This window comes from Ranitomeya variabilis, chromosome 2 (assembly GCF_051348905.1).
Source record: "Ranitomeya variabilis isolate aRanVar5 chromosome 2, aRanVar5.hap1, whole genome shotgun sequence".
In the NCBI taxonomy this organism is placed as follows: Eukaryota; Metazoa; Chordata; class Amphibia; order Anura; family Dendrobatidae; genus Ranitomeya; species Ranitomeya variabilis.
In genome coordinates this window covers 885,052,552-885,071,678 of record NC_135233.1, presented here as the reverse complement: position 1 = coordinate 885,071,678, position 19,127 = coordinate 885,052,552, and the positions used below count along the sequence as shown (strand labels likewise).

General features: G+C 42.5%; 1 protein-coding gene across 1 annotated transcript in view; it reads left to right on the top strand.

Annotated features, from left to right (window-relative positions):
* Nucleotides 1-1,981: 1,981 nt before the first annotated feature.
* Nucleotides 1,982-19,127, top strand: part of LOC143803989 (anosmin-1-like) — a 52,277-nt gene continuing 35,131 nt past the window's right edge. Inside the window, exons 1-5 of the mRNA XM_077281739.1 lie at nucleotides 1,982-2,045; nucleotides 3,814-3,986; nucleotides 5,818-5,865; nucleotides 9,525-9,587; nucleotides 18,811-19,018. Coding sequence (XP_077137854.1) covers nucleotides 1,982-2,045; nucleotides 3,814-3,986; nucleotides 5,818-5,865; nucleotides 9,525-9,587; nucleotides 18,811-19,018 — 556 coding nt within the window. The remainder of the gene's footprint in view (nucleotides 2,046-3,813; nucleotides 3,987-5,817; nucleotides 5,866-9,524; nucleotides 9,588-18,810; nucleotides 19,019-19,127) is intronic.

Here is a 19,127-nt window from a genome sequence, read left to right as displayed (position 1 = left end):
CTCTGTTGTGTCTCAGCTCTGGGGTGTACTAAGAAATCTCCATCAATCTCATTCCATCAACAGATCAAAAAAGACAGCTCATATAGGGTGAAAATTCTTACAAATTATCTGTTTTTCCGCTTTGTGTCCTGCATGATCGATCTGTTGTGGAACTAATAAACTGATATGGCAGTCAGGAAAGAAAGAACAAACGATCCAAGGAAGAAGTGCCTAATGTACATGTATTTGCATCTTAGTAAAGGTTGGCTAAAACCTAGAAACCACTCGAATATACAATAGTAGGGTGAGGATCGGGGGACCCACATTGTCCTGATAGTTCAGGGTTCCAAAGATGGTACCTTTATCATACATTTATGGCATATTTTGGGGATGTGGCCACTTTGCTGATCTGCCCATGAGGATTATAATGAAGTAGCCTGGACAATAATCATTTTTCAAAATCACTTGCATCAGAAATTTAGCATTGGCAAAACAGCAGCAGGTACCACCTATAATTTGTGTTGTCTCCACAGCTTTGTTCTCCAATATGAGAGAACACTGCCCACACACACTCTGAGCCACTATTTAGGAGCCAAATCGGCAATGTAAGGATATTAGAATACTGAATATTGTGCAGGCTCCTGCAGTATAGTAATTTTTCTGTGTACCTGGAGGAATACTTTACATTCTTTTTTCTATCTGTGACATAGAAAAGTTTTCCTATAAAATGAGTGTGATACTAGCCATACCTCTCTTTCTCATAGCACATGGCTGCAGTACAAGCTAGTACTTGTTTCCCATATGCCTTACCTATCTGCTGCATCAACGCTTAGGACCTCTGTGCCCATTCGGACCTGGGCTTAGAGAGGATCCACCTCACAAGGTGAACCCATAACACCTATATTACCTTTCATTATCACTTCTACCCTCTCAGTCTCTGTAAACACATTGCTCAATGAAATGCTGTGAAATGGAAAAGCAGCTATAGCCTGTGGTCTGCAGAAGGAGCCGGGGCTGGCCGATAGCCTCAGTTACAGAGGAAGCACTAATGAGTAAATAGTATTCCACAAAGGTATTTTCTGACCTTCTCAGGGAGGGTAGTAGTAATCCATATTACATATCGAAATTACCATTAGATGATAAAGGACACAAATATAAGTTCTACTTTAAAGTTATTCTTCGTAATAATATTTAAAAAAAGTTTAAAGTTTTATTTTTTAATGGAGCGTTATTTCTTATGTAATATATGCTTTAGCAACACAAACCAATGTAGATAAAAAAGAAAGCCCTTTCACAAGTGCACGTGAAAAATTGCTTACAAACATCTGTTCATTAGGGTAAAAATAAATATGAGAAATGAACAGTGAAATATTTCACTTATTTTTCAAACATATGCCTCTCTTACTGATTTCTTTATTTTGCTTGGTTGATAAATGAGCCCCATAAATTCCAAAAGGAGATCAGAAAGTTATTTGGAAACAAAAGAGAATTTACCTAATCGATAGCATTTTTTTACACTGCTAAATCTTACAAAGACAAGTTTTAAGTGCTTATTCCTTGTTGGCCACTTGCAAATGCTTAGAAAGCCTTTCGGTGCTTAGCCACTTTACGAGAGAATGTAACAGGAGAAATGTTCTGTCACCTGGTCTGACATCATACAATGGAGATCCCACTTGTAGCAATCAGAGATCAGCGGGGGATAATTCTGTACTGTTACAGAAATTATGGTGGGGGGTCCTGTTTGAAGCTAGAGGAGACTTTTTGGGGGAGTGTCTTAAGTAATTGGAAGGATCACCCTCTCAGATACACATTTCTTGCAGAATGATACACATGAGCAGAACAGCACTGGGAAGAAGCCTAATTCACCTCTTACCATGGCCAAAGCATTACTGAATGGTGACTTTGTACTGGTTCTTCTCTATAGCATTGCGATTGTTGCTGCAGGCAAGAGAGTGGAGAAGAAGAATGGAGGAGATACTGATCAGAAAATAATACTAGCCAGATGCACATCACGCTGCCTGAGCCTACACATCACACAGCTGTCCGCCACCTTCACCAGCCTACAGGTAACTGGATCGACGGCTCTTTTCCATGATTGAAACACAGTTTATTATACTCTGAATTGTAACCTTGAATGTTGTGACCAAAAAATCAATTACAAGAAATCTATAATGAGAAAAAAAATAATAAATTGAGACAAAAATAATCAGACTGCTTTACATCCATGCAGAAGTATCCTGAGTTTTGTGTCTTGTAATAAATTAGAGGCAAATGTGTCTACAGCAAGTTAATATTTTATTATATTTGTTCTTTTCTATTCACTAAGATTTTTCATTTAATGCAACAGTCGTCCCATTATTATGAGGTGTTAAAACAGATTCTAATAATTGGCATAGCAGATCTTTTTTGCAAATTTTTACATATGATAGATTGAAATTTATAGGGCTTCAATAAATATTTTGACATAGTATTTATTTTTGACTCTATATTTACTTTGAGGCAAAGTTTGAGTGTCACTACAATATGCATGTTATTTATAATGCAGCAGGTGATTCTAATGGTCCCCGCACCCATTAGTGTAATGTCAGCAGAACATGTCTTTTTCCGTAGGACTGACCGGCCATCTATTGTGTATGGGGGCCGCCTGACTTACCATATGTTTTTCCATAGAATATAATGCACTTCCCAAGGTCCTCCATAGAATATAATGCACTCTTCTTGGTCCTCCATAAAATATAACACACTTCCCATGGTCCTCCATAGAACATAATGCACTCCCCATGGTCCGCCATAGAATATAATGCACTCCCCATGGTCCGCCATAGAATATAATGCACTCCCCATGACCCTCCATAGAGTATAACACACTCCCCATATTCCTCCATAGAATATAACACACTCCCCATGGTCCTCCATAGAATATAACGCACTTCCCATGGTCCTCCATATATTATAACGCACTCCCCATATTCCTCCATAGAATATAACGTACTCCCCATGGTCCTCCATAGATGTTAATGCACTCCCCATGGTCCTCCATAGAATATAATGCACTCTCCATGGTCCTCCATAGAATGTAATGCACTTCCGATGGTCCTTCATAGATTATAACGCACTCTCCATGGTCCTCCATAGAATATAATGCACTCCCCATGGTCCTCCATAGATTATAACGCACTCCCCATGGTCCTCCATAGAATATAATGTTCTCTCCATGGTCCTCCATAAAATATAATGCACTCTCCATGGTCCTCCATAGAATGTAATGCACTTCCGATGGTCCTCCATAGATTATAACGCACTCCCCATGGTCCTCTATAGAATATAATGTTCTCTCCAAGGTCCTCCATAGAATATAATGCACTCCCCATGGTCCTCCATAGAATGTAATGCACTTCCCATGGTCCTCCATAGATTATAACGCACTCTCCATGGTCCTCCATAGAATATAATGCACTCCCCATGGTCCTCCATAGATTATAACGCACTCCCCATGGTCCTCCAAACTTTATTTTAGCCACCATAATAGCCATGGATAAGATGTCTTACAAAGTTGCTTATTTTCAGTTTATGAAATAAAAACTAAAATGATGGTCACATTTTAAGATCACAAAATGGCAGTTTTGGAAGTTTGCTAGTTTTATGTAGTGCAATCAGATAAGTTATAGTGTGATTGCAAACATGGTAAAGCACAGCAATCCTGCCTTACTGTCCCATTGTATCATATGAAAGTAACATGAGCATATATTCTCTTATCTGAGAGAATCAGGTATAAATCACACTTTCATCAAACTCTGATTAGAGTTTGATCAGAGTATGATCCAATTTTCTCAGATGAGGAGAAGAAAGAGAAAATAATGTTTTCATCTTCTCCAATTCTGTCAGTCGAAATCGGACTGCACTCTGATGTCATCCGAATGCGGTCTGATGTTCCCCAAGGTCTCATTGACCTGCATGGCCAAGAGCGGTCCGAATATCTTGTGGGAACCAAATCATCAGTTCAATCAGTATTTGCATTTAAAAAAAAAATGGATGCAATACAATATTAAAAACACTGATTCTGCTTCTATGCACTATGGTATAATAAAGAAAAGTAAAAACAAGAAGCAGCATATCTTTCTGATGTGGTAGAACTGCACTGTTACCGCACTGAGAGCATATGGCCCTATGCACATTATAGTAAAGTCGGCTACATCTGCCCATTCTGCTGACAGCTGTCTGATGTGTGTGGCCACCTTAAAGGTATGTTCACATGCTGCAGAATGAATGCAGAACATTCACCAACTGTCCCACTCATCAGATGAGACTATCCTCGCATGAATGACTCCATTCTGATGTATGGAACTAATTTCCATTCTCAGAACTTTCTGCAATGAATATTCTGAGTTTGCTATTGCCTCTACTGCATAACATTAATGACTCTGTAACCAGCCAGTGATGCTTTTCTGTGCCACATGTGGTGGCAGCACACAGACTCTGTTGTGCCCAATGTACTGTACAAGGCTATGAATAAAGCCTCATTCACATGTATATCTTTTGGCGTACAAAAAAAGGTGCATTTTTCATTAGTTAGTGCGGTGTATTAACTTTTCTTTCATTTTAGGGCAGTGTGTCAAATATTACCATAATTTTGCTATCCACTTTTCTAAAAAAAAAAAAAGGAAAAAGGTTAAAACTTAACTGCACAGGTATGATGCAAAGATGGCCGCCGAGTGTCATCCATTCTAGTGAATGGGAGAGTTTGATCTGCAGAATGGATGCAAAACGGATGGGTATGCGAAACACGGACATCTGAATGAGGCTTTATGAGCAGTTTAGAGTGAGAGCCAGTGTTTGGTAATTATAGTTGAATTATGATTTATATACAGTATATTTAGATCGTTACATTCTTGTAGCCATAGTAGTTGTTGCCTACGAATGAATCTCTCAGAAACTGATTGTAAATTAGCATTTACGGTCATACAGACTGTTTTACCATTAGCTTTTGAGAGTTTGATTTCAAAATTGACAACTAATATGGCTGCCTCTTTTGGGGAATTGTCAAAAACAACTGAATGAAAAGAAATAATATATTTTCTAAGTAAAATGCACTGTATGATAAATTTATACAAGTTTTTATTAACTGATTCCAGATGTCTAAAGCCGGCCTTACACATTAGATAGCGGTCATCTCGGCCGGCTATCCTATACACAGGAATGCTCATTGGCTTAGCGCTCCTGTGTTCTCAATGGGAAATGTGCCGACATCTCTGCTAGCGGTTTATCTCTGGGAGAACAAAGCGATCATCGGACGTGCCCAACTGACATCCTCCCAAACAGTGAATTGACCGATGTCCCATATTCATTAGTGTCATCCGAGCCTGTCGATACCGGCAGATGAGGCTAACATTAGTCTAATGTGTATGGGGGGCTTAAGGCTACGTTCACATTTGCGTTGTGCGCCGCAGCATCTCCGCATGCGTCATGCGCCCCTATATTTAACATGGGGGCGCATGGACATGCGTTGTGTTGCGTTTTGTGACGCATGCGTCTTTTTGGGCGCACGCGTCAGGGCACAGAGGACGCAGCAAGTTGCATTTTTTTTGTGTCCAAAATCATGCAAAAAAAGGATGCATGCATCACAAAACAATGCGTTTTGCATGCGTTTTGCATGCGTTGTGCGTTGCGTCGCTGATGCGTCGCCGACGCAACACACAACAACGCAAATGTGAACGTAGCCTTAAGACGGTACAAAGAACCCTAAATTTGAGATATTCGTTCCTTCTTTTTCTGCATATATTACTATTTTGTGGAAAGAATCTCGTAGCTCATGTATTCTATATTCTTTTTTTATCCTAGAATGATGACATTTTGTCATGGTGTGGGAATAAGCGGCGCTGTTCACAAGTAAGTACACGACTGTCTCAACAATGTTACAGCATTTTAGATGATTGGTTTAAGGCCTTATTTACACTTAAACTTTAGTCTGACTATTAATCCTGCCTAGATTGCTCATTTTATTTTGACAAACAGTAATGTAATGTCATACCGAAGTGATAGTTAAACATTAAAAGGAAACCTGTCACCAGTCACCACTATTAGAACCTTTTTTTACAGCAGCATAATAATAATTTGTATTTCTATAGTGCCAACAAGAAAATGTTATGTGGACAAAACAGGGATAGTCAGATGTGTGGTGACTCGGTGAGGCGATAGGCCAGTCTACAGAAATGTGTTTTTAGGGAACACTTAAAACTGTGGATATTGGGGATTAATTGAATTGTCCTGTGTAGCGCATTCTAAAGAATTGGCGCAGCATGTGGGAAGTCTTGGAGACAGGAGTGCGAGGTTCGGATTATTGAAAATGTTAGAATGTTAGTCTCAGGTCATGAGCAGAACGGAGGGCACAAGTAGGGTGATAAACTTAGATGAGGGAGGAGATAAAGGATAGTGAATAGTGGAATGCTGTAAAAAAAATTCCCCAATCCCCTCTGCAGATAAAAAAATAGTTTTTATTATGCTCACAGACGGCATGGAGCAGTGTGATATGTTTCTCTAGTCTTGATCTGGCGCCTCCTCTCTTCCATCTTCGCTCTCCTGTGCAGGCATTCTTCTCTCTGCCCTTCCGAGGGCAGAGCAAAGTGCTGATGTGCTCATACACCAGCTTTACTTCCGGGTCATCAGTGCTCTTTGGCCTTTCCCGGTACATGCGTTCTACAGTACTTTGCTCTGCCCTCAGCAGGGCAGAAAGAGGCACGACTGCGCAGGAGCACGGAGGAGGACACTGTATGGATGACATAGAACTCGTCATCCACACAAAGCAGGGAAGGAGGACGGCAATTGAAGGAAGAGAGGAGACACAGGATCAAAGCCAAAGGCCTCGAAGCCCCGGCTATTGGACACCCAGCCATGGAAGCTATATAAACATAAAGTCCAGCTCAAAGAAAAGGGAGGCCATGTCCTTATTTGTACAAAGTGCAAAAAACCTAAAGCAAAAGCCAAAAGAAATTAACTGGAATATTAGTTATGCATGCAACATGTAGGTGCATGTCTACATTTCGTCCCTAAACAGACAAAACCTATGGCAAAAATAAAATGAGTAAATATGATGCAGTAAGTAAATAAATAGCAATAGTGCATGAAAATAACATACGGTAGTTAACATTGTTATAATCAAAAACGTAAGTCATTCCACCACGTCGGGGCCTTTGTCCTGCTCGTCTCTTACTTTCACCTAATTTGACAAATGGTAAGGTTTTAATACTAGAGATTAGGACCACCCCGATTAGGGTCATCCTGATGCTGTGGGATGGCTTTTACTTTTTTTATCAAAGCAATGTTAACTAAATAACTTATGTTTTTCTCATGTACTATTGCTATGTATTTACTTACTGCAGGGTATTTGCTCATTTTGTTTTTATCTTAAATTTTATCTAGGTAGTGAATCAGATAGTGTCCTCCACCTGGGAACCAATAATTGGCTACAATTTGTGGGGAAATGTGTCAGTAATTTCAGTATTTTCCTGTAGTGCCACAAAGTCAATGGGTAGTCTCTGTAGTGCCGCACAGGACAGTTCCTCCACAGCAAGAAATACTCTTTGTGGCTGCTCTCCAGCATGGCCAAGTGATGAAGATCCTGCAAGGGACTAAAGGCGTTTTTCAGGTTTAGGATATTGATACCATAGTTTAGTCATATTGAGGGGAATATGAGCTGAACTGATCTACCCAGAAACGGTGACTACGCAGTAAACAGATCAGCAATGTTTTGCTTTGTTTTCTGGTTGCATACAGTTGCTCTCAGAGCTGAAAACAGCTGTTCAGTGGGGTTTACGAGTTTTGGACAGCCACTGATCTAATATTGATTACCTACCCTGAGGAATGGTGATCAATATGGTAAGTCTGGAAAAACCCCATTATCTCCTGCAATGTTCGCTGTGTTGGTCCTTTACCACATGAAAATAATATTTGCTTAGATGGCTGTCGACACTGACCAGTGGGCAATTTGTATAGAAGATGACTAGTATATTTTGGCTGTACAAGGATATGTAATCTGGTACAATCATTTCTGCAGAGCTTCTCAAATAAAGAGGACCCCATGGAAAGCTTTATATTGTCATCACTTCCACTTTGACGATAACCTGAAGGTACAGGGAGACACATGGAACTGTATGTTTTTAGCGCATGGCCTGATTAATGGTTGTAAGTGTGGCTCCCCATGCAGACATTAAGAGTGTCTGACCAGATGTGCGCTAACAATATAGAGCACAAATCTGCTTCTAATCCCCACATCATGTTTCATTATGTTGGTAATTGTCCTTTGAAAAATTTCTGTGACAAGTAAATATCTGTTCTTATCAGAAGTAGTGGACATGTATAGAAGTTCACTGGTTGTTGATGGGCTCAGAGGATATGTTACATGAGGCTTCTCTCTTTTATCTCTTGTGGTCTGAAACAGAGTGACTACAGCTTAAAACCCCAGAGGCAGATAAAAGGGTTATCACAACAAACTTAACCATGGAGACTAGCCATGGTGCTTGTGAATTGAGGTGCTTGAAACAATGGAAGAATCCACTAAAAAGTTTGGCTCCAGAAGAAGATGAACTATTCTGCTTCAGGCTACATTCACAAGTGATTTTTTTTAACCTAAAAAAATCCATTATCAATGTATCTGCACATGGTTTCTTCCAAATGCCAGCGTAACCTCATGGGTTTTGAAGCCGAAGATATTTCTGGAAATCGCTGACAGTGTTTTTCCTGAAGCGTCTGCTTTGCCATTTTTCTTGACATCTTTTGCCGAAGCTGCCAGAAGAATGGTCAGGTCACTTGTACTAGCCGCTTCATGCCTATCGAAGCTTGAAGAAGTTAAAAGTTAAAAAAGATGGAACAGATGGACAGCAAGATGCTTTGATGTTGCAGTGTATATTTTGATTATTTTTAATGTTTCTTGGGGACTTTTTCAGGTAGGTTCAGGTGGAATCCACCTAAAAAGATGCCATGTGTACATAACCTAAGTCAGATTTCAATAAGAACAGAGATGCAGGGTAAGATCCATTGCGTTTCATACACCAGCAGCCCCCTGACAAGCGCATTGACTTATAATGGCCTTTGTCAGGTTCTGCTTTGATGTTAGTCGTTTTGAATGCAGCTCCTTGAGTACATGTAGCGCCATTTTCTTCATCGATCCTGACAGAGCCTTTAGTGCTAATGTGAACACAGCATAAGTCAAATATGATTTTTATTAATACTTTTCACAAATTACAGTCATTTTTGGGGGCACTTTGCTGCCCTATAACTCATATTTTTCTCCCACTATGGCGTCATGTATACTACCATATTATTACTTTTTACAACCTCAGCAAACACTCTGCTGGCCCTTCTTTGTCTCTCTTTGCTTCTGATTTTATACAGAGGTATACAAAGATTCTTTTTCCCAGTATCCATATGAATCAGTAACCTGTCAAGAGCCACATCGCAGCACACAGTGCCTAAAGTTACGTAAGAAGGCATAGTAATATGATAAAATATTGTATTTTAGCTATTGATTTCAGCAACTTTCTTTTTTTCAGTGTATGCAACCATGTATGGGTGAGTGGAACGTCATGTCAAAGCAATGCGTGAGGAAATGTGAGGTAAAAATCAGTGCATTATTCTTAATAATTTATGGTTCTACACAAAAAGTGGTTGCTATTGTTGGTGATGTGGTAAAAGTCAAAGTTCTATAGGTAAGTAAAGGAATTATCAAGGACTTTTCCCTATGAGGCTAAGAACTTACAGGCAGATTGCCAACTACCTGCTCGTTCTGCCCAGTGACGATCTCCCCAGGCTTAGAGTGGTCACAGATGGCTCCTGCCAGCAAATCTCCTATTTCCGGTGACCCCACATTGACAGAGCAGCATCCTCTCTTCCACTCTGCTGTGCAAGCTGGGCATTTCTTCCAGTGTCATACTTATTGACAGCCGCCTTTTCCCTGCTACCTAACTGCAGGGAATCGGCTGTCAATCAAAATGGCATTGTCAGTTACGCCCATTGGAAGAACAGACTGTATGAGCTTTGTTGATGTGAGATGTAAAGAAGCAGCAGAATGGATACCTGAGCAAGCAGAAAACATCGCTGGGCAGAACAGGCAGGGAGTTATCAACTAAATGCTTGTAAGTCATTAACCCTATAAGGACAAAAACTATTAAAGTTCTTAATAACCGCTTTAATATTAAAACTAGTATTGTCCATGTGCATATAATGGCTAGGGTAATAAATACCATGTTTTCAATAGCTCTCAGTGACTTCAAGTAATAAGTTGGCCTTATCCCTGGCAGACACCTGGATGTTCAGGTTCGGGGGGTTCGGCAGAACACTTACAAAAAGTTCTGGTTCGGGTACCAGAACAGTACCCGGACCCGAACCTGGATCCCATTCACTTGAATGGGGGGCACAAACTTCCAGTGTTTGCCACCCTGTCATGTGCATGACAGAGCAGCAAACACCGCTTCTGATCGGCGATTAAATCATCCCTGTGGGTCAGTGAGCCATGGTTCCCATGCTGTCAAAAAGACAGCATGAGCGCTCAGCTGTGATCGGAGGTATAAAATTTACCTCCGGTCACCGGTGTCCGCTGATGGGACTACTGCTCCCATCATACGATGCCTGCTGTCACTAATAACAGCGAGAGCAGGAGCGGCTGATGGGAGTTTTCATTAGCTGGCTCCTTCGCGTAAATAAATGATTTAAAAAGCGGCATGGGTTCCCCTGTATTTTTGATAACCGGCCAGGCAAAACTCACACCTGGGGGCTGCAATCTTCAGCTGTCAACTTCAGCAAGGCTTGTTATCAAGAATTGAGGGGTCCCCATGCTGTATTTTTTTATTAACTAAATAAATCATTTAAAAAATGGCATTGTGTCACCTGCATTTTTGACAACCAGCCTTGCTAAAGCAGACAGCTGGGGGCTGGTATTCTTAGGCTGGTAAGGGGCAATGGATCTTGACCCCTTGACCCCTCTCCAGCCACCCAGAAAAGGCACATCTATTATATGCGCTAATTCTGGCACTTTGCCCGGCTCTTCCCACTTGCCCTGTAGCGGTGGCAGGTGGGGTTAATATTTGTGGGGTTGATGTCACCTTCGGATTGTCAGGTGACATCAAGCCCACGGATTAGTAATGGAGAGGCATCTATAAGACACCTATCCATTACTAATACTATGGTTGTATGGTAAATAAAAACACAGCCAGAATAGTCTTTTATTTGAAATAAAATAAAACACACTTTTACTTTTTTTATTTAAAAATAACAAACACAGTTATAGTCACCTAACGCTCATTCTACCGAAGCCCTCATCTTCTGTAATAAAACTAAAATAAAGTGAGATCTCCGCTAGCAAGCGGGAATCTCACCGAGATCACCGAAGTTCAGCCCGGCTGAGAAAGCAGTCTTACTGATCAGTGGTAATCTCGATGACATCACCGCCAGTCACTGAGGCTGTGCTCATGGCAGTTCAGTCACCAGTGGTTCTCAGTCTGGACAGTCGCATCTTGGCAACGTCCAGGTTGAAAATTGTTTATCCCCCAGACATGGATGGATTATGGTGTGGGACAGAATGATGGAGAGGTGAGGAATATTGTCGTTTTTTATTTTTGTTTTATTACAGGAGACGAGGGATTCAGTGGAATTAGGCATTAGGTGAGTATAACTGGGTTATAACTGGGTTTGCTATTTTTAAATAAAAAAGTAAAAGTGTGTTTTATTTTATTTTAAATTAACGACTTTATTCTGGCTCTGTGTTTATTTACCATGTAACTATAGGATTAGTAATGGACGCATCTCAATACAGTGAGCATCTTCATTAAGATTGGCGTGTACATCGCTTGCCCTATAGTTTCTCATTCATCACTGGCCAAAAGTAAAACCAAAGAATTGCATTCTCTCCATATGAATCAAAGAGGTGTGAATTACCTGACTACATTTATAGGGAATTTGTGCATGTGAGTTTTTTTCATGTTGATTCTGAACCATAAACCATCTGAAAAAAAACTAGCAGAGAATGCTCGAAAAAACATATGAATTTCTATGTAAAAACTGTTTGCTGTGCACATGTTCAGGCTTTTGAATGGCTTTTAACAGCTTCAGATTTCTAAAATGCCAAGCAAGAAGTAAGTAGTTCTTCTGGCGTTTTCCGCTCAGAAGACGCTCTGTACATTACAATACAAGTCAATGGAAAAGTTCATAAGATACTCGGAAGACAGCCGATTAGTCATCGTTTTTGCTTAAAGGGAACCTGTCACCTGAATTTGGTAGGACCTGTTTTTGGTCATATGGGCGAGGTTTTCAGGTGTTTGATTCACCCTTTCCTTACCCGCTGGCTGCAAGCTGGCCGCAATATTGGATTGAAGTTCATTCTCTGTCCTCCGTAATACTATGGCGCACTACATCCCGGAAGTATTTCGCTGTGTTCCGGGACATAGTGCGCATAATGCTTTTCGGCTTTGCCAGCAGTTGGGCAAAGCATACTGCGCGTGCGCAAGGCAAGATTGCCTTGCACAGGTGTGTACTACGGAGGACAGAGAATGAACTTCAATCCAATATTGCGGCCAGCATGCAGCCAGCGGGTAAGGAAAAGGTGAATCAAACACCCGAAAACCCCGCCCATATGACCGAAAACCGGTCTGTCATGATTCTCAATGGCGAGAGAACATAGCCCAGCATATATGAGAACTAGCTCTTGGAAGATGGAAACTATACTGACCATGAACTAAACCTGCCGCACAACTAGAAGTGGCCGGGTAGCATGCCTACGTTCTTTTATCCCTAGATGCCCAGCGCCAGCCGGAGAACTACCTAATCCTAGCAGAGGAAAAGACAGTCCTGGCTCACCTCTAGAGAAATTTTCCCAAAAGGCAGACAGAGGCCCCCACATATATTGGCGGAGATTTTAGATGAAATGACAAACGTAGTATGAAAATAGGTTTAGCAAAATCGAGGTCCGCTTACTAGATAGCATGAAGACAGAAAGGGCACTTTCATGGTCAGCAGAAAACCCTATCAAAACACCATCCAGAAATTACTTTAAGACTCTAGCATTAACTCATAACACCAGAGTGGCAATTTCCGCTCACAAGAGCTTTCCAGACACAGTAACGAAACAGCAGCTGTGAACAGGAACAAAATGCAAAAACACACAAGGACAAAAGTCCAACTTAGCTGGGAGTTGTCTAGTAGCAGGAACATGCACAGAAAGGCTACTGATTACATTGTTGACCGGCATGAAACTGACAGAGGAGCAAGGTTATATAGCGACTCCCACATCCTGATAGGAGCAGGTGAACAGAGGGGATGATGCACACAAGTTAAATTCCACAAGTGGCCACCGGGGGAGCCCAGAATCCAATTTCACAACAGTACCCCCCCCTCAAGGAGGGGGCACCGAACCCTCACCAGAACCACCAGGGCGATCAGGATGAGCCCTATGAAAGGCACGGACAAGATCGGAGGCATGAACATCAGAGGCAGTGACCCAAGAATTATCCTCCTGACCGTATCCCTTCCATTTGACCAGATACTGGAGTTTCCGTCTGGAAACACGAGAGTCCAAGATCTTTTCCACAACGTACTCCAACTCACCCTCAACCAACACCGGAGCAGGAGGCTCAACGGAAGGCACAGCTGGTACCTCATACCTGCGCAACAATGACCGATGAAAAACATTATGAATCGAAAAGGATGCAGGGAGGTCCAAACGGAAGGACACAGGGTTAAGAATCTCCAATATCTTGTACGGGCCGATGAACCGAGGCTTAAACTTAGAAGAAGAAACCCTCATAGGGACAAAACGAGAAGACAACCACACCAAGTCCCCAACACAAAGCCGAGGACCAACACGACGACGGCGGTTGGCAAAAAGCTGAGTCTTCTCCTGGGACAACTTCAAATTGTCCACCACCTGCCCCCAAATCTGATGCAACCTCTCCACCACAGCATCCACTCCAGGACAATCCGAAGATTCCACTTGACCGGAGGAAAATCGAGGATGAAACCCCGAATTACAGAAAAACGGGGACACCAAGGTGGCAGAGCTGGCCCGATTATTGAGGGCGAACTCCGCCAAAGGCAAAAAAGCAACCCAATCATCCTGATCCGCAGACACAAAACACCTCAAATATGTCTCCAAGGTCTGATTAGTCCGCTCGGTCTGGCCATTAGTCTGAGGATGGAAAGCAGACGAAAAAGACAAATCTATGCCCATCCTAGCACAGAATGCCCGCCAAAATCTAGACACGAATTGGGTCCCTCTGTCAGAAACGATATTCTCCGGAATACCATGCAAACGAACAACATTTTGAAAAAACAGAGGAACCAACTCGGAAGAAGAAGGCAACTTAGGCAAGGGAACCAGATGGACCATCTTAGAGAAACGGTCACACACCACCCAGATGACAGACATCTTCTGAGAAACAGGCAGATCCGAAATAAAATCCATCGAGATGTGCGTCCAAGGCCTCTTCGGGATAGGCAAGGGTAACAACAATCCACTAGCCCGAGAACAACAAGGCTTGGCCCGAGCACAAACGTCACAAGACTGCACAAAGCCTCGCACATCTCGTGACAGGGAAGGCCACCAGAAGGACCTTGCCACCAAATCCCTGGTACCAAAGATTCCAGGATGACCTGCCAACGCAGAAGAATGAACCTCAGAGATGACTCTACTGGTCCAATCATCAGGAACAAACAGTCTACCAGGTGGGCAACGATCAGGTCTATCCGCCTGAAACTCCTGCAAGGCCCGCCGCAGGTCTGGAGAAACGGCAGACAATATCACTCCATCTTTAAGGATACCTGTGGGCTCAGAATTACCAGGGGAGTCAGGCTCAAAACTCCTAGAAAGGGCATCCGCCTTAACATTCTTAGAACCCGGTAGGTAAGACACCACAAAATTAAACCGAGAGAAAAACAACGACCAGCGCGCTTGTCTAGGATTCAGGCGCCTGGCAGACTCAAGGTAAATTAAATTTTTGTGGTCAGTCAATACCACCACCTGATGTCTGGCCCCCTCAAGCCAGTGACGCCACTCCTCAAAAGCCCACTTCATGGCCAAAAGCTCCCGATTCCCAATATCATAATTCCGCTCGGCGGGCGAAAATTTACGGGAAAAAAAAGCACAAGGTCTCATCACGGAGCAGTCGGAACTTCTCTGCGACAACACCGCCCCAGCTCCGATTTCAGAAGCGTCGACCTCAACCTGAAAAGGAAGAGCAACATCAGGCTGACGCAACACTGGGGCGGAAGAAAAGCGGCGCTTGAGCTCCCGAAAGGCCTCCACAGCATCAGGGGACCAATCAGCAACATCAGCACCCTTCTTAGTCAAATCAGTCAATAGTTTTACAACATCAGAAAAACCAGCAATAAATCGACGATAAAAGTTAGCAAAGCCCAAAAATTTCTGAAGACTCTTAAGAGAAGAGGGTTGCGTCCAATCACCAATAGCCTGAACCTTGACAGGATCCATCTCGATGGAAGAGGGGGAAAAAATGTATCCCAAGAAGGAAATCTTCTGAACCCCAAAAACACACTTAGAACCCTTCACACACAAGGAATTAGACCGCAAAACCTGAAAAACCCTCCTGACCTGCTGGACATGAGAGTCCCAGTCATCCGAAAAAATCAGAATATCATCCAGATACACAATCATAAATTTATCCAAATAGTCGCGGAAAATGTCATGCATAAAGGACTGGAAGACTGAAGGGGCATTTGAAAGACCAAAAGGCATCACCAAATACTCAAAATGGCCCTCGGGCGTATTAAATGCGGTTTTCCACTCATCCCCCTGCTTGATTCGCACCAAATTATACGCCCCACGGAGATCAATCTTAGAGAACCACTTGGCCCCCTTTATACGAGCAAACAAATCAGTAAGCAGTGGTAACGGATATTGATATTTAACCGTGATTTTATTCAAAAGTCGATAATCAATACACGGCCTCAAAGAGCCGTCTTTCTTAGACACAAAGAAAAAACCGGCTCCTAAGGGAGATGACGAAGGACGAATATGTCCCTTTTCCAAAGACTCCTTTATATATTCTCGCATAGCAGCGTGTTCAGGCACAGACAGATTAAATAAACGACCCTTAGGGTATTTACTACCCGGGATCAAGTCTATGGCACAATCACACTCCCGGTGCGGAGGAAGTGAACCAACCTTGGGTTCTTCAAAAACGTCACGAAAGTCAGACAAGAATTCAGGAATCTCAGAGGGAATAGATGATGAAATGGAAACCAAAGGAACGTCCCCATGAGTTCCTTTACATCCCCAGCTTAACACAGACATAGCTCTCCAGTCGAGGACTGGGTTATGAGATTGCAGCCATGGCAATCCCAGCACCAAAACATCATGTAGATTATACAGCACCAGAAAGCGAATAACCTCCTGGTGATCCGGATTAACACGCATAGTCACTTGTGTCCAGTATTGTGGTTTATTACTAGCCAATGGGGTGGAGTCAATCCCTTTCAGAGGTATCGGAGCCTCCAATGGCTCCAAATCATACCCACAGCGTTTGGCAAAGGACCAATCCATAAGACTCAAAGCAGCGCCAGAGTCGACATAGGCGTCCGCGGTAATAGATGACAAAGAACAAATCAGGGTCACAGATAGAATAAACTTAGACTGGAAAGTGCTAATTGAAACAGACTTGTCAGGCTTCTTAGTACGCTTAAAGCATGCTGATATAACATGAGTTGAATCACCACAATAGAAGCACAACCCATTTTTTCGTCTAAAATTCTGCCGCTCGCTTCTGGACAGAATTCTATCACATTGCATATTTTCTGGCGTTTTCTCAGTAGACACCGCCAAATGGTGCACAGGTTTGCGCTCCCGCAGACGCCTATCGATCTGAATAGCCATCGTCATGGACTCATTCAGACTCGCAGGCACAGGGAACCCCACCATAACATCCTTAATGGCATCAGAGAGACCTTCTCTGAAAATCGCCGCCAGGGCGCACTCATTCCACTGAGTAAGCACAGACCATTTGCGGAATTTTTGGCAGTATATTTCAGCTTCATCTTGCCCCTGAGACAAGGACATCAAGGCCTTTTCCGCCTGAAGCTCTAAATGAGGTTCCTCATAAAGCAACCCCAAGGCCAGAAAAAACGCATCCACATTGAGCAACGCAGGATCCCCTGGTGCCAATGCAAAAGCCCAGTCTTGAGGGTCGCCCCGGAGCAAGGAAATTACAATCCTGACCTGCTGTGCAGGGTCTCCGGCAGAGCGAGACTTCAGGGACAAAAACAATTTGCAATTATTTTTAAAATTTTGAAAGTGAGATCTATTCCCCGAGAAGAATTCAGGCAAAGGAATTCTAGGCTCAGACATAGGTGCATGAACAACAAAATCTTGCAAATTTTGTACCTTTGTGGCGAGATTATTCAAACCTGTAGCTACACTCTGAAGATCCATTTGAAACAGGTGAACACAGTGCCATTCAAGGATTAGAAGGAGAGGAAGAGAGGAAGGCTGCAGTATAGGCAGACTAGCAAGTGATTCAATTAAGAGCACACTCAGAACTAGAGGGAAAAAAAAAAAAAAAATTGTAGCAGACTTCTTTTTTCTCTCCTTTCTCAGCCAGTAATTTAACCCTTTTTTGGGCCGGTCAAACTGTCATGATTCTCAATGGCGAGAGAACATAGCCCAGCATATATGAGAACTAGCTCTTGGAAGATGGAAACTATACTGACCATGAACTAAACCTGCCGCACAACTAGAAGTGGCCGGGTAGCATGCCTACGTTCTTTTATCCCTAGATGCCCAGCGCCAGCCGGAGAACTACCTAATCCTAGCAGAGGAAAAGACAGTCCTGGCTCACCTCTAGAGAAATTTTCCCAAAAGGCAGACAGAGGCCCCCACATATATTGGCGGAGATTTTAGATGAAATGACAAACATAGTATGAAAATAGGTTTAGCAAAATCGAGGTCCGCTTACTAGATAGCATGAAGACAGAAAGGGCACTTTCATGGTCAGCAGAAAACCCTATCAAAACACCATCCAGAAATTACTTTAAGACTCTAGCATTAACTCATAACACCAGAGTGGCAATTTCCGCTCACAAGAGCTTTCCAGACACAGTAACGAAACAGCAGCTGTGAACAGGAACAAAATGCAAAAACACACAAGGACAAAAGTCCAACTTAGCTGGGAGTTGTCTAGTAGCAGGAACATGCACAGAAAGGCTACTGATTACATTGTTGACCGGCATGAAACTGACAGAGGAGCAAGGTTATATAGCGACTCCCACATCCTGATAGGAGCAGGTGAACAGAGGGGATGATGCACACAAGTTAAATTCCACAAGTGGCCACCGGGGGAGCCCAGAATCCAATTTCACAACACCGGTCCCGCCAAATTCAGGTGACAGGTTCCCTTTAGAAATAATGTTAGCGATTTCTTCAGTATTCAATGGAGTGAAAAAAAATTACCAGTAAAACAAGACATCCCAAAAAACATAGAAAAACATTCTAATAAACTGCCAATCGTCAAAACTGTCTGAAAAACACTCAGGAAACAACAAAAAAAAAAACAATACAAAAGATGATTCAGGAAAAAAATGCCACAGTTTCTTGAAGTGTCTACTGCTTCAAAAACTTGGCCGGTTCATCTAAGTTTAAAAGATGTGAGGTACAAATACTCTTATGCACATGACAATTTTCATCTAAAAATCTAGAATTTTCTGAAAAACTGAATTTGAAACATAGCACATCTTCTTTTTGGAAGATGTGATTTTCTTAATAACAAACCCAAGCAGAGATATGTCTAATTCATACTTAGATTTCTGACCAGTACTGTGTTTTACTGCCTTCCACAGAAGAGACATGAGTGTATAGCCAGCTGTGAGTTTCTGAAATCTCTGCAAGTGATGAAGCAGGGCCGCTGTCCTCCGCCGCACAGAGCATCTGGGTTTGCAGCTGCCTGCCTACTGAGCTGCAGTGCAGACACGGACTGTTCTGGCTCGAAGAAATGTTGTGCTAATGGATGTGGGTTCACCTGCCAAATGCCAGTCAATATGTTCAAAGGTACAATGTAGAAGTCTACTATGGGCAGATTTTACATAGCATTGATAAGCATGAGATGCAGGTAGTGCCAGCTCCAGGTTTATCTGGGCACTTGGGTGAAAGAAATCAA